The sequence below is a fragment of the Montipora foliosa genome, chromosome 2 (genome assembly GCF_036669935.1).
Source record: "Montipora foliosa isolate CH-2021 chromosome 2, ASM3666993v2, whole genome shotgun sequence".
Taxonomy (NCBI): Eukaryota; Metazoa; Cnidaria; class Anthozoa; order Scleractinia; family Acroporidae; genus Montipora; species Montipora foliosa.
In genome coordinates this window covers 52702963-52719521 of record NC_090870.1, presented here as the reverse complement: position 1 = coordinate 52719521, position 16559 = coordinate 52702963, and the positions used below count along the sequence as shown (strand labels likewise).

Genomic DNA, 16559 nt, shown 5'->3' with positions numbered 1-16559 from the left:
AGGCAGCAGTTTCCTCCAAATCATTTCCTGGTCTAAACGCGATATACAGTTGTGTGTCATCTGCATAACAATGGAGATTAGGAAGATGTGACTCGACGATCTTAAAAAGCTTGCTAGCATAGAGAGAAAATAATAATGGCCCGAGACAGCTACCTTGTGGAACTCCAAATTTAAAGTGCTACTGTGACGAAATTTGAATCTTCCCTATCGAAGCCATTTTGGCACATAAACACGTAGTCTGTACGAGAAGAAGAATGCTGTTTACCATTTTCAAATATCTCTTTTTGTTCTGGAGATATTCAAGTTTTTTTAATATGCAAATTAGCCAAGTGATGACGTCATAAACCCTACCAAATTTTGATCAAGTATGATGGAGAAAGATATCTCAGCCAATTTGTATCAGAAATACTTGGTTCTTTGCACTAAGATTCTAGTAAATGTGTTCCACAATATGAGCATACCATTTTTGTTACCATGGCAACATACTGGGTTCCAGACCTCCCTGATATTAAAAGCTTTGCAGACCACCTTTGGCGTTCTGTTTTGATATTTGCAAATGGTGCCTCATCTGCATGATCCTGCCAGCATATAAAGATGTTAGGTCGAGTTTGTGGCCTTGGTTAATGTATTTCTAGCCTGAGATCACCAAAATATTGAAATCAGGTTGGAGGGGACTGGAAAAGAGTGAGTTGCCATGGGAACCAATTTCTTTACAGTCGTAGGTGTGTTGCGTTCAGAACTATCAGCTCACCAAGTTTCAATGGTCTCTGTTGCAAATTGACCGAGATAGCTCTATTTATATTCTTGATGTTCTACTGGGTTGGGTGAATGACGTCATCAGCCTTCTCATTTGCATATTTAACACATTTTTCAAACTTAAATATCTCTGGAACCAATGCAGATATTTCCAAACGGTAAACAGCGTTTTTAATGTTTCATGGTACTCTATGTGATAAACCAAAAAACTCAAGGGATAAAAATTTGATCACAGTAGCACTTTAAGATTAAAAGTATTCGATAGAACACCATCGATAGAGATACGCTGGGTTCTATTAGAGAGGTACGATTCAAACCAATTAAGTGCAGAACCTGAAATTCCAAAATCAAATTGGAGGCGATCTAAGAGAATCCGATGATCCACAGTATCAAAAGCGGCGCTTAAATCGAGAAGCACAAGCAATGTGACATGCTTATCTTCCATGCTCATCAAAATGTCATTCTTGACTTTAAGTAGGGCGGTTTCTGTACTGTGGTGCTGTCGATAGGCAGATTGCAATGTAGGAAAAAGATCATTCTCATTTAAGTAAGACTGGATCTGATCAGCTGCCACTCTTTCAGCCAATTTTGAAACAAAGGAAAGATTGCTGATAGGTCGAAAATTTTTAAAAACAAAGTCAAGGCCTTGTTTCTTTAACAGTGGTGTGACAACCGAATCTTTCCAAATAACAGGGAAAAATCCAGATTCAAGCGACAGGTTTATCATGGTTGTTAATATCGGAAGTAACTCATCAAGGCAATCTTTTATGATGTTCGTAGGAACAGGATCGAGTAAACAGGATTTTGTCGGCGTTCTAAGCACAAGTTTCCTTAAATAGTCCATGTCTACACGGTGAAAAGCAGTAAAGGAAGAAGAACACTGAGAAGAATGGCGGCTGATAGTACCGCATGAGTTCGGAATTGCATCAAGGCTAACGCGAAGATCGGATATTTTCTTGACGAAGAACGAACCCATGTCGTTAGCCAAAGTTAACTTGTCGCCGTGCTGTAAAAAGGGCGATTCTGCTGACTGATTTAACAGTTTCTTTGTAGCAGCAAAAAGCTTACGTTGATTATCAGAGATGTTGCTGATGAAATCTGTATAGAATTCACAACGAGACTTGTTCATAAGAAAGACAGCTTTATTCCGAAGAAGTTTGAAAGATCTCCGGTCAGATTCAGACTTTGTAGACCTCCAGTTGCGCTCAGCTATCCTCCGGAGACGTTTCACAGATCTGATCTCATCGGACAACCATGGGGCTTGAGCTCTTTGAATCATGGTTTTCTTCCGCCAAGGAGCATGTCTGTCAATGATGGATTTTAGAGTAGTGCCAAAACAACCAACGAGATCAGCAAGACGTTTAGGAGTGTTTAGTAACAATTCTGAATTACGAAGATCGTTCTTAAACTTGGGAAGATTAATCGATTTGATTTTCCGAAACCACGTTTCCTTGGCAGAGGATTCTGACTTAAAACCTTTTAAGTTTAATAATACAGTCGCATGGTCGGATAGAAAGGAGCCTAAAATTGGTGTGTCTTGAATGATACTGTCCATTTTCCTGGTTATGACTAAATCCAGTATATGTCCTTCAACATGAGTTGCAAAGTGGACATGTTGAGCTAGTCCAAAAGAATCAAGTAGGTCCACAAATGATTCTGCATCGGGTTTATCCACAGCATCAACATGGATGTTAAAGTCACAACATAACAATATGGGCTCCGTGCATAAAACAAATGATTCAAGGTACTGGGAGAATTCGGAAACAAAGGAAGAGATTGTTACAGGATGCTTTGTAGAGTAAGGAGGTCTATAGACGACAGCAAGCCGTAAGCGAAAAGATCCATCAATTAAAATCCATTCCGAAAGTTCAAAAGAGCACCACGTAGGAGCAACAACCTGCTTGACAATTATATTTGAACGAGTGATCAAAGCTGTACCTCCACCATTACGGCCGGATCTATGTACATCATACAACTTGTAACCATCGGGAATACATTCAGCTTTCACCGCGGCATCTTTATCCGAAAACCACGTCTCACTAATTGCCAAGATGTCCAATTTATTGTCATGTATATAATCGACAAGACTCGCCGTTTTATTCCTTAATGATTGAGCGTTCCATACACAAACTTTAAGGTGACGTGAATCGAGAGAGTTCGGAGGAGAGGTGTTAATTTGAATCAAATTAGTTGGATTAACATGGAGACAAAACTCTACTCCTTTCAATGGTTGATTAGTAAATCGTGAATGAAATTGGTCGACGTAAATGAGATTGTTGACATTAACACCCATCGGACGCGTATAACAATAGTCCAGATGATTGCGTTGACTCTCGTTCACGCATAATGAACCAGTATTCCAGTGAGATTCGTTTACCAAATTATTATATTCGCTTACAAAATAGTCAGTAGAAATATAAATAATAAATCGACGGCGATTTTGAGTTTTCTTATTTTTTCTCAGACGCCCGGCGCGTCTTCCTCTGTATTTTAAAATACCACAGGCTTTAAGCTCTCCATAAACTCTGGTCGATAACAAATATTGTCTTGAGACCCTGATGTTCAAAAGTTGACTCCTCGAGTAATTAATGCAGGAACGAGCTACCTGCGAATGTAATGGCTGTTGTGCAGGCGGCGGAGGCAAATAATAAGTTCGAACTTGTGTTTGAGAAACCGGCCCTGGATTAACGGAAACGTCGACAAAAATGGTGATGTCAATAGGAGGGTCGTGACCCGGAACAGCCAACGATGTTAAACCCCGCTTAGTCATTTTGGTCAACGCTCTACCAGTTCGATGAAAATTCCTTGTTAGTCTTTGCTTCCCAGCACACAAACGAACAGCATGGTCCAAATAAATCTCACCGCATCCGTCCAGAAACCCAGTACTGACTTTCAAAAATCCCATGTCGCATCCATCTACCATCAACAATGTAGGAGGAGTAGTTCTCGATAACGAAAAAGCCAAAAAAAGCAAAAAGCACATAAAATATAACGAAGCTGAAATAAACGTGGCTGCCATAATGGGCGCCTATAGGTGCGGTTACACGGGGCACTTTTACCGTGGTAAATTGCCTTTTTACCACGGGAAACTGTATTTAGTAGTGTGACCGACGCTTCCCGAGGTAAATTTCCCGTGTTAAATATCCATGGATACGTCAAAAAGATCAGTGGAAGCGCCCATGACATTTAACGTGGGAAGTTGGAAGGGTGTTTTGATGCCCGAGGTACAAGGGCCAATCGCTATGCTGATGAGGTTGTGATTAAATTTCCCGCCAATGAATTGCGTGAGATTTCGTTTTACCTCGGTAATCTTCGTAACGTGTGACCCCTAGTTAACACGGTATACTAAAACCCAAGTGTGAGGCACCGTGGGATAATTTACCATGGGAAATGGCATTTACCATGGTGAGTGTAACCGCACCTTATGCTAATAATCAATGTTATGGTCAACTGGTGCGTTGCCTAGGGAACGAGTGGCCGAGATAACCAAGACCAAAGGTCCGACTTCAAACGCTCTTGGTGCGCAGGACAAGGATAATAAGGTAACTGAAGGGTTTATCTCGAATTTTGCTTTTGCAACGTTTATGTGAAGTCTCATAAAGGAGCTTAAGCATAAGCCTTACTTGAGCCACACGGATTGCAACCGGAAGTTGATACTTAGCATTCTGGAGGAAGTGCCTCCTTCATATTAAAGCGAAGGCACGTAATAAGTAAAATATGGAGGCTAAGGTAAATTACACTTAAATGCTACTGACTTCCGGTTGCCGTTGGGGGCTTTAGCGAGGTCAACACCAACGACAATGAGAACAAAACAATAGGTTTCTAAGAGTTCTCTGCGCGGGCTTGTTAAAACCATTTTCACCATTTCTTTCTAACTCGGAATGCCATTTTTCTTGTACAGGCAGTAAGAGCACTATGTTGAGAAGTAACCATCAATAAAGTTAACAGAGATGGAAAATTAAAGGGAAAGTACCATCTAGAAAAAGTTTCTCTAAATTACTAAAACTTTTTTTGAATCCCTGTAAAAATGTGACAAGAGCACTTTGAAGTTGCCTCTTCCGTGACTTGGAGAGCGCCATCTTGGATATGACGTGTTATGACATAGCAATAGTCAACAAACGGGTTCGACCTTACCAAGTTCTTCGTTCCCCGATCACTTCCTCAGTGTTGCGTGACCTTTCTGCTCCAAGAAATTCAAATGTGAGATGAACTACGGTAAACGGTCTTGTGGTTCAATAGCTAGTAGGCCAAGTAGGCCATAAGTGCGACAGAAACTCAAGTAACTTAATACAAACTAGGCCGCAAAAATCAGCCAGAGCAAATGTAAACAAGACAAAAACCTGAAATATTCGACAAGCGTACCTTCTTTTCTTTTTCACTTTCTTTCTTCTGCGACAGCCGTCATTTATGCTTCAGAAAATGTATTTGTTTCGCCGACGAAACTTTCAGATGTTGCTCAATACACATAGCAAGGCTTTTTCACAGCAACAATTACCGCTGTTGGTGTTTTACGCTTTCGAGGGGGATGAAACTAGACACATGTCTATTAAATAAGTTGGCCTGCGAAAATAAAATATGAATGGATTCCTCAAACCTGAAAACTTGACTGCTATATTGTCTGTTCGGGTCTGTCATTTTGCTAAGGAGGACTTCAAGCGGGATCTTCAGGTATATGAATATTGGTCTTGGTAACATTCGCTTCATACTGAAATCTCAGTCAACCAGTCCAAAATATCATTATGTTGGAGCGAGAAAACTGAATCAAGTAATATATTGATGACTTTCACTGTTATACGCTTTTCCAGGCAGTAAAATGAACAACTTAAAATGTACTTAAATTTTGTTAGCTTTATAGAAACTACTGAAACGATTTACTCTTACCATTCGATGGAAATGTATAAATCTATCGTTTGTTTTGAAGTTGTAACAGGGATCTCGTAGAAAACCACGGTAGACAGATTAAACTTGATTCCCGGCGTTTATTTCACAGCAAAGAGCTCGGGATAGCACTGCAAGCTCTCTTTCGCTTCGTAAAACTCCTGCATATAACTCACAGATAAAACCCTGTTTAACGACCACGAGGTAAATCTGTTCTGATTGTGGAGTCAATATTTATACAATTTACCCTCTGGATTAAGATGCAAGTCTACAAAGTTCGCTCTCCTTGCCTGTGTTTTCCTTGTTTAAATCAAGTACATCTAGTCGTCCGAAGAAATCCTTGACTATTGCTACGTCATAACCTCGTTTGCAAGATGGCGGTTTTCAATTTAAAATAGCCCATTTTTGAAGCGTTATTGTTGGCTCTTTAAACACATTAAACCCAAATGAGTGGTCAAGTATGACAATACAGGTAAAGAACTTTCGATTCAGAGAAACTTCTTCTAGGCCGTACTTTCCTTTTAAGGGGACAATCCTAGTTCATACAAAAATCGAAATAGATGACATTCGGTCAACAAAATAATGGTTTCGGTTTTGGTGTTAAAAAGCTGTTCCCTGGGTAAGCACGAAAACTGATACCTCGCTTCTTCCGATAGCTAAACCACAAGAAAACAATTTCTTAATTTCTGAAACACTTGTAGTATTAAAAACGAATCACAGCCGTTCTGTACCAGGGCAAATTATCTGAATGTTTTCTTGTTTCGGTTGTTTTAGAGTGATAACCAAGAGGCATTGAAAAAGAAAGAAAGTCTGCGGCTACGAAGGGTAAGTTGGTAAAATAGCGACAAAAAGAAGTGCACTGTGGCTGCTTACCTGTTGAAAGATTTATAATTACTTCCAAAAAGAATGCGGAATTGTGCGGTTTTGGAAACTTAGGTTTTGTACAACTATCACTACTACTTTGTCATTCGAATCAAGGTCAATCACCGAAGAGGCCAAGTATTGACGACGCTTAATTGACAAATGCACTACCTTTGTGTCCTTTTGGTTTTTGGCACGAAATTTGAATACCCGCTAGGAAAGTAACAAACTTTTATGAGAGGAAAATTGGATCGGACTCGTGCCTTCAATATTGGGGAGTTTTCCCAACGAGAACGGAAACTTCTACGAAAACGTCGCTTCAGTATATAATTTTGAGGTATTGCAAGTCTTTCATCTTCGCAGTTCTCTCATCTCGTTCTCGTTATTTTGGTCTCAAAGGTTTGATAAATTCCCCCAGGGTAGTTAAACGAATTCAGAGAAAAGGGAAAACCTCACGTTTTGAGTAGGACAATTGGGAGTTTAAGCGCGGACAACGCCAACGCCGACAAAAAGCGTCAGTTGAGAAAAAGAATTTAGTGCAATGATAAGAATTTCGCCATTAGTCCATCTTGTTCACGTTTTTCAAAAGGGGCTGCTTAACTTGACTCCCTAATGTCATAAACCAAGGAAAGTGATGGTGAGCCTTAACTTTTTGTTATACATGTCCTTGTCTTCAGGAAGAACTTCAAAGAAAGAAGAAGGTCAACGAGAAAGCGCAGAAGTTGGTCCAGAATGCCATTGGGAAAGAAATGGGCCAAAAGTTGGCCGAATCTTCTTCGGAGCAGCTAATAACCGAAACACAAACAAAGGACGTTGACGCGGAAACATCAGATACTAACACCGAGCAAAAAACTGTTAAAAACAAGAATTTGCAGCATCGTCCTTTGAAGCTCAAAGACAAAGAGAATGAGTCGAAGAAACGAAGACCGTCAGTAGAAAAAGATGGGAATACTTCGCCAGATAAACCGGGTTTTCAAGAAAGCGAGGAATTGCAAAGAATTCGACAGATTTTGAACCAAGGCAAAAAGAGTAAAAAGCCAAGTGACTCTGAAAACATTGAGCAACAAAATGGAAAAATTAATCCGCAAAAATCTGACAGTTCGAAAGAAAGAAATATTTTTGATAGTAAATCATCGACTAAAAATGCAACGGTGAATGGATTGTCGAAGAGTACGACACCTTCAGCACCTCTGCGGTCAAATACTCATGCACCCAATGCGGGCCTACATGCGTATATAGAGAGTAGAAAGATATACTTCGAAGTGTTTGAAGTGCCAGCCGATCAGTCCCAAAGTGATGGCCAAGAAGTTGCAGAGAATGGTAAACGTTGTCCAATAAAAGTGCATAATGTATTCATGCTTCTTTGCAAGTGTTAAAGTCCTTGCCCACAAACAAGTTATTTAGTATGGGTTAGGTTAGAGCGACACTATGTGAAGTCTCACACAAAGTAGCACAAATTCTGGAAGGCATCTTCATTATTTCAGCATCAGGCTCTCTTCCTTCATATTGTTTTGTTACTTTAGGATTTTTGTACATAGCATGGATTCATTGCAAGTTACTGAGATTTTTTTACTCGGATGTTTTTGTTTAGTTAGCCATCTTCACCCGCCGCCAATTCCAGGGAGGAAAAGGAATTTTGACCTAAACTGAACGATAAGTCGATGTGTACCTCTGGGTTCCTATCCTTCGGAGTGGTGTTAAGTAAAGGGGCCGGCTGTCTTCCGGATCCCCGGCTAAAATTTAGCTGGTTTGTTGAATTCTCGTTTAGAAGAATTGGCGGTTGCAAATAAGACTGCAAATTATATATTTAATGTTTGGCTCAAAGACGTTCCTTTCACTTACAGATACCAATTCCTGCGTTGAAAACAGAGTTGATGGTACGTCTGAGGTATGAGCAAGTAGTTAGTTACGGCTTGCAAAATCAAATCGTTGTGCAGTAAAGTCAGGGACTTGCTAACCGTTTCCCGACCCTTCCATAACATACGAAAATCAGTTTCCCGACCGGGAAAAATGTCCCTTCAGGAAAAATCAAGGAAGGAGTGAAAGCAAAAAACAAACCAAAAAAAGTACGAGTTGGAGTGAGGAGTGGCAAATGTCGGGGATGTTGAAGTGTTTTTAGCTACACCAAGCTACTCTAAAAAATCCGAGGGTAAATAAAGAAGTATGATGATATGATATGATATATAGTCGGATTTTTTGTCCACTCGTGCGTAAAATACTCGCGAACATCTGAATTTATGTTTAGGAAAGGTGCTAGGCTTCTGTAATAACTGAAATTTGCGGCCATTTCTTCGCAAAGGGATAAATGACACGAACCTTGAATGGGTTCAAGTTTGGATCCATTTTTATCATTGCCATTCGTAACGATGGCCGAGAACGGGAGGCAGCCTCCTACGCTTGTCTTGCGATCCGGAGTTCCCGGGTTCAAGACTCGTTCTGACCACTCGTATTTGTTCCTGGTAGTCCCTGGTTCATCTTTTTCGGCCGCACTTGTAAACAGGCAACTGGTTTGCCTCCGTTCATTTGGCGATTCTTAGAGCGACTTTCATATGACCATGAAAAATAAACGTAGAAACAGAACGTACACAAAAATGCAAAATATTTAATTGGTTTATCGAACAAAAACAAACGAGCGCGAATTTTCATTGGCTTAGCGAACGCCGATGCAAACAACGTTGTCTCTCCGTGGAACTTTCTGGAAAGTTTCGCTTTGACGTCATTTGAAATGCAGCAATGTGATTGGGCAATCGAGCTGTTTACTACCCATATTAGGAGTTTTCTTGGCGGAAATAAGGAGAAGCTTTGCTTTAAATCTTGCCAAACATTGGTCCGTGAAAGGAATTGCGAACACTTTTTCAAGGTCATATATTCGAAAGTCGCTCTAACAGTTGTTGTTCTGCTTTTTCGTTTCGTTGATTGTATTTCATGGGCCGTGAAAAGCCCCTATGAGGAGTGGTCAATTAAGTATGTATGTATTGTATGGTAGAACAGAAAACATTCTCGCTGCCGTGCGTGAATGAAGCAAAGAAGACTTGACACTTGATTTTGAAGCTTGTTTCATCCCTTTTTGTCTTGGAACTTCAGAACAGCCTGACCAAGCATGTTCAGTGTCGTAACTTCAGGGAAAAGAAGTTTACATTAGTTTAAAAGTTTCGTATGTAACCTAGGTACTCATTTAACATGTTTGAAACTTGTTTTCAGCCGAACTCAGATCAAACATCATCGGATCCTGAAGAAACTCAAACTCGGGTGAGAATTCTTTATCTAATTGGGCGGGGCTTGAATTTTTGATTTTAAGTCATTCGATCATGCAAACCACTTTGGTGATAAGTAATAGTAATAGTAATTGGACTGAGTGGAGTACAATTCAGGGAGTAATCGTGCGAGTGATTTTAAAATTACGAGTACGATTTCTCCCTGAAATGTACGACACGAGGTTCAATTACCAAGTAATCGTAACGGGAAGAAAATTCGAGGATAAAAAGTCTTTGAATACCTTAATGTGCGAAAAAGTTAAAATTATATTCAACATGTTTTGCAAACAGTAGGAAAACAGCAAGAAAGACCCCATCCAAGTGCATGTGATTGACGCGCGAATGGCGTAGGTGTCTAATTTGGAATTATTCAAATTGGACTCCCACGTGTTCGCGCACCAATAGGCTAGTTTCGAATTGTGCAGCAGCAAAAGACTTTTTCCTTTGTTTTGTCCAATAAAATGCTAATTACTTCCCTGAACGTCTATTCTGTTCTTTTGATGCTGCACAATAGACCTTATTCACGATGGCCGCCGTGTTGGATTTGCTATTATCATGCAAATTAGCTACACACTTCTGAGGGGGCAAACAACGCAAGTTCGAGAGGTTATAAAGAACATCTTAGCCACACAGATGATTTGTTTCACGTGCATTGAATGTTTATCACCTAAGTAGTAAAATAGAATGATTACACAAGTTACTTCGATGTTTTGTAGTAGAAAGTAGAAAGTCAAAATGTCAAAGGCAATCAAAGATATAAAATTATTATAAAAGGTACTTGATTCTACATTCTAAAATGTACTTTTAGCAATGTTATTTCAATATTTCGACGAGCCGCTTTTCCGCAATTTTCTTTTTTTTCCCATTGTTTGCCCCCCAGCATAACGCAGGGCTAATTTGCGTGACAATTTGAGAACTAACATGGCGGCTATCGTGAATAAGGCCTATTCGAAACTAGCATATTAGGCGACAAATATGCGGGCGCAGAACCAATCAGATTCGAGAATTTTGAAATAGTCACGAAATAATAATAATAATAATAATAATAATAATAATAGTAATATCGTAGGAATTTCAAGATACCTCTGAATACGTCCGCCAAGAACTTAGATCATTGGAAGAACAACAAGAGGCATTGGACAAGGTCGGAGAGAAACTCGAAATGGAGCTGCGACGAGCCATGGAATGCAGAGGTATCACCTCTTTTCCCTTTCTTTACTGTTACAACTACTGTTGGTAGTTAGAAAATATTTTAAGTGCCCCGAAACTTCTTTTTTTTTCTCTGAGATAAATCCCCTACAGCAAATGAATTAAGTTTAATAAACGACCTGAACGGCTTTAGAAACATTTCACAAAAAGCGTGTCCCTCTGGAGTCCGAACAAAGGTTCAAATTGTGAGAAGAGAACATTAGCATTCAAGAAAAACAAGCCAGTCACAATCTTGCACAATCCCATAAACACCTCTATTACCCCCTAAGACTTTTGCATAACCATTGTTTGCAATTTCTCCTGGGACATGAAAATGTCCCAAGAGAAGTCGAAAACAATGCCTATGCAGATTTTTGGGGGGTAAAAGAGTTGTATTATGGGATTTGTGCTAGTAGTAAATGCCTTGTTAGTATGTTTTATATACAGAATTCTAACGATAAGTGTTTTATCAGTTTTAAAAGCTCATGCACGTGACGTTTTATCGGTTTTACTGTTTCAAATCCAGAGTACATTTTTCCCTCGAAAGAAAAAAAAAAGGTGAGAGGCATTGGTCTTCTCCTGAGATGACGACACAATATTCTTTGTAATGCAGAAATACTTTCAAACTTGGAATGTAGCGCAGTTGTAACGTCATCTCAAGATATCGCTTTCACTTGCTCTGCTGTTGACTTTGAGACTGTCCATTTTGTTAATTTAACGCAACTCGTACGGCCCGTTAGATGAAGGAGTTAATGGAGCACGGAGTTTATTTCAAAGATATGTTTTATGGTGCTGAAATTTGACTTGCACGAAATAAAAAATGTTGAGACAAGGATAGGACGCAGCTCTTTACAACCTAATTTCATTGGATTCCTTTCGGACGCAGCTGTTGCTCTATTGTTTTCAGGGTTAGGGTCCATCGTTGATTGGTTGTTTGTCTTGGTCCAGTTTGTTTTCTGAGCCAATCCCGAGAGCCGTTGTAATAGCTTCGTACTGACCCGACACAATGAGCACTGTAAATAATTTATGTGGTGGTAGCATTTACGGTGTATTGTAGCAGCCAATCACAACTCTTTTCAATTCATCGTCAGGCTGCTGTTGTGTCCACCGTTAAACAGGGAACTTAAAATGCCCCTGTGATCAAAAAAACCGCTTCCTTTTTTCCTTCAGATTTTGAAAGTGTGTTTGCTTAACACCTGACTGGCAAAATTTTGAGCTTTGATTCTTATCCAAAGGCAGTTTACTTTGAGTGTAAGTTTTGGATTTCACGGTCCGCCATTACTCACGTTCAAAACTGACCGATTGGACCTCAGACGGTTGGTTCAAGGAAAAAGTGACGTCAGAGGCTCACTAGCTTAAAATTTCCGCGTATGAACGCAGCTTATTATATATGCAAAGCGTTAGTTTAAAAGTCTGAAAGCCCAAAACCCCCGTGCTGCATATTAATTCTGCGGCGTACACACGTATTGCATTCTTAAACTAGTGAGCCTTTGACGTCATTTTCTCCTCGATCCAGCTCTCTCAAGAACATAATGTTAGTAATGGCGGACCATTAAATAGGAAAATTACAGTTAAAATAAAGAGGTGTCTTTTTGAAATCAAGGCTTAAAACGTGGGTCACTTAGTGTTTTGTTAACATAGTTTTGAAATCCAAAGAAAAATATGAATTGATTTTTTTGGTCACAGGGGCACTTTAAAGGGAACCTCCACTCTTACTACAGAATAACTTTAAACCGAAGGGAATTGTGTTTACAAACAAATTTGTTCGAAATTTGTTTTTAAAACAGTGTTTATATCAAGAAAAGTGAATTTTAAAATCCCTTATTTTCACTTTCAAATTTCGTGGGCGCAGCCATCTTGAATAATTGTCACTTGTTACGGTTGCCCTATTGTTCTGACACAAAGAGCTTTTGTCTAATAACAATAGGGCAACCGTAACACGTCACAGTTATTCAAGATGGCGGCGCCGGTGAAATTTGAAAACAAAAGTAGGCGATTCTAAAACTTATTTATTTCGGATACAAACACTTTCTTTGAAAATACTTTAAACTGACTTGACTGTAACGGTTATTTCCTGTGATATAAAGTTACTTTTTTGTTGAAATGGAGCTTCCTTATAAAGGAGTGCCAGCAGCATTGGTTTCAAAAACTCCTTATTATTGTGAGCCGTTCAGTATTGAGAGTTGCTTAACGATCTAGGAACGGCAGTAAAGTGACGATAACAGCGGCTTTACGGGTGAAGTAACTGGACTTTAATATACTAGTTGATCTCACTCGCATGTTTGACGTAGGTTGCGAGGAAGAGCAAGAGAAACTAATGCAGGACTGGTTCCTACTGGTCAACAAGAAGAACGAGCTGGTCAGGCGACAAGCCGAACTCAATTTACTGTAAGTCGGTGGACAGTGCAATGACTGCAAAAATTCTCGCGCGCTCATTGGCTAATTTTTATTGTCAACAAGAATTTATAATTTATGCGATAATGACGCGATATAGACCCTATGCAAAAATGGCTGGCTTTAAATTATTCTTTAGTTCATATTCAAAATAGCCCAACTAACCTCGTTCGGGATAACAAATTCTCTAGAATTTTTCTCAAAAACGAGGTTAGTTGGGCTATTTTGAATATGAACAAAAGAATAATAAGTTTCTCGCTTTTTGTCCCGCGTTCTTCTCGTGTTTCGACTTAATTTTGATCCCTCTGCCTTTTTGTTATTGTAAAAACAAATTGATGTCAGTTTTTCATGCGTCTGTCCTGCTATTGATCATGCATTTCGTCATAACATTGTCAAATTTGTTAATTTGCATGATGACGCCATTTGACTACAAATACCAGAATTCTTCAGGTTCTATTTGTCTCATGCTAATTAGAGCTATTGTTATTTTTGCCCCACTGGGAATACAAAATTTAAATAAGAAAAGAAAGACAAACTGAATTCTGGTAGTTTGTAGTCAAATTACGCTATCGTGAAAGTTGCCTACTGAATGCTAAATGTCTTACTGAAACCGAACCCGATAATTGTGTTAACATGTACCGTGCAGAGAATTATATCTTACCATCTGATAAAGGGGCGGAACTTGTTCCCTTCTTTGCCTTGGGGAAGTTAAAGTCTTACATCTTTATTCTTTAGAACTTATTTCTGTGGATATAACGTCACTGCTAGACTTCAGTTATTACGTAACCGAAGAGTCAATTAATTAACAGTTTCGTCTCGACGTCTCATCGATCGCGATCCATATGTGTATTGTTTCTAGGTCGTAATTGTCTTCACTCGAGACAGGGTTGTACCAATTTTGTTGTTCTCGTTTATTTGCACCGCAGTAAGAATGAAGAGGACTTGGAAAGAAGCCATGATATGCTACAGAGAGAGTTAAGAGCGCTTCTGGAAATGGAAGGTAAGCTTCAGTCAGAAAGCTTTTGTCATTTTTTTTCTATTTAAGAAGGTCTTTCATTTTATGAGCTCTTTTCTCAGTTACTTGCTTGCGGGCAACGTCGTTAGAAGATGTCCAAACCTTGAACCCAGGCTCTCTCTTTTTCTTTCCTGTTGCTTTCCGCCATCCTGTGACGTCTCGCTCGCTCACGAGGACACGAAAAGTTTCCTGGAACGCCATTCGAATTGTTCTAATACTCTGATCTTGATTACATGTATCTACGAACTTTTGCTTATTTCTTTAGATTCGCAGAAGACAAATGAACAGCGGGAACGCGAAGCAGAATTGATGGAACAGTTGTTGTCGGTTGTGAACAAGAGAGATCAGTTGGTGCAGTTTGAAGACTCGCAACTTCAACAGTAAGTTGACCTCCTGACATTTTAATTCATTTACAAACGTCATCGCATTTCGAGTCGAGTTGCTTTTTTATTGGCTCTCAATAAAAGCGCCTTAAATCTTTTCCAAGCACAAGTGAGTGACCGGAAGAAAACTCAACCATTTCCCAATTGCTTTGGGGGTTTATATATTACATAGGTTTAATAAACTTGATTTAGCATTTGGAGAGCTGATGAGAAAAATCCTTGATACTACACGGATTACTGATAAAAGGGAATCATACCACAAAGAAATTTCCCAACCTCCCCCTCCCTTTTCACGAGTTAAATGGTCCGTCCCTGAGCGCCATCCGTTGTTAGCGTGACAGCAAGACATCAGACATGGTGGCATTATCTAAATTAGGCCGCGTTTGGTGACATGCTACAAAATTCGTGCAAGGCAATGGGCCATTTCCGAGTTGCTGTTTGTCTCGGTTTCGAAGTGAGTCTTGGTGCTCAACTATTGTAAGGGAAATGAGTTTGATTTGCATTAGAAAACGCAACTCATTTCCATTTGAATGGTTGTGCACAGCAACTCGGAAATGGGCTTTTAACAAAGCCATGTACGATAAATTTAGTCGCATCGCGCAAGAGCTGTTTTGTCTATTCGCAGACCTTTAGCGTGACCTGGCGTTATGTGACATTTCACGTGATTGTTCCTGTTAAGTTGTGTTACTTAGCCGATTTTCTTTTTTTGCAGAGCGGAGAAAGATGCCCTTCATGTACAGAAAGTCATTGCCAACGCGAGAATACCAAGGGACAGGAGTGACTGCGTTCTCCAGTAAAATTCATAAGAAAGGCATTGTGACGCCACCTTATTACCATTTCCAGCTGCCGTTCGTTAAAAAGTTTAAAGCGGGTTACGTGGCTAAAATAGAATAAGGACAGTGGCCTGCTGCAAGCAAGCTGGCGCTCACTATTTAAGAATGAAGGGGGTAGTTTCTAAAGAAACTGTGGTGCTGCGTCGGTGGGGAAGTAGTATACAAAAATTTGGTTTTATCAACGGAGTTGATAATGTAAATTGGCCACCGTAGAGAGATTTTAAGTTCTAAGATTCCTAAGTGGCCTATTTCACTGCTGCCATGAGCTTTTAGAATCTCTGTACGGTGGCCAATTTACATTATCAACTCCGTTGATAAAACCAAATTTTTGTATACTCACTATTTAAGAGTTGGGATTTACGGAAAATTTGCCCATTTGAATGAACAAGTTGTTTGCGCACAGTGTAAACGTTTTGAACTCAAATTATGCGAGGGCAAACAAGGGAGGAAGGTGAGGCGCCCAAAAACGGTTGCTTTTCAATGATAGAAACTCACGTTTTTATTTGTCAGGAATTTCACTGCTGCCATGAGCGTCGTTTAAATTTAGACAGAGAATTACTAGTTCATGCTTTCTCCCTCCACGGAACCTTTAGTCATTTCTCGTCGTTGCTAGTGAACGGAATGGAATTGTAAACACGCGTACCGAGCACACGAACCTGTTCTTTATGCCTTGAATTCCCAATCACCACTTATAGATTTTACTGTCTAACGCCCTCGAATCCCCGTCCATCGTAAAGGACAAGTGTAGCAGAGATGACAGATGGTTTAATTTCTAATCTTTCCTCTTCCTTGTAGGAAAAACGTTGTGAGGCTATCCGCTAAATATACTAACGAAAATGTCTTTATTACACATAACATGAGAATTTTATTCCATAAAGCTTATTTGTACAAATCTATACACTTTATTTTCACATGTGAAAAAGGCCTATACAGCCAATCAGAATGGCGTACAGCTATTTCACATGTGGAAGTATAACCAATCAACGATAGCGTAAAG

General features: G+C 39.6%; 1 protein-coding gene across 1 annotated transcript in view; it reads left to right on the top strand.

Moving 5' to 3' along the window:
• The window catches only part of LOC137991801 (EH domain-binding protein 1-like), a 21117-nt gene extending 5361 nt beyond the window's left edge, over positions 1–15756 (top strand). The window contains exons 6-15 of the mRNA XM_068836839.1: positions 4201–4298; positions 6409–6459; positions 7173–7815; positions 8340–8383; positions 9697–9744; positions 10819–10942; positions 13229–13325; positions 14258–14331; positions 14612–14726; positions 15442–15756. Of these exons, the coding sequence (XP_068692940.1) occupies positions 4201–4298; positions 6409–6459; positions 7173–7815; positions 8340–8383; positions 9697–9744; positions 10819–10942; positions 13229–13325; positions 14258–14331; positions 14612–14726; positions 15442–15526 (1379 nt within the window). The 3' untranslated portion in view covers positions 15527–15756. The remainder of the gene's footprint in view (positions 1–4200; positions 4299–6408; positions 6460–7172; positions 7816–8339; positions 8384–9696; positions 9745–10818; positions 10943–13228; positions 13326–14257; positions 14332–14611; positions 14727–15441) is intronic.
• Positions 15757–16559: the final 803 nt, after the last annotated feature.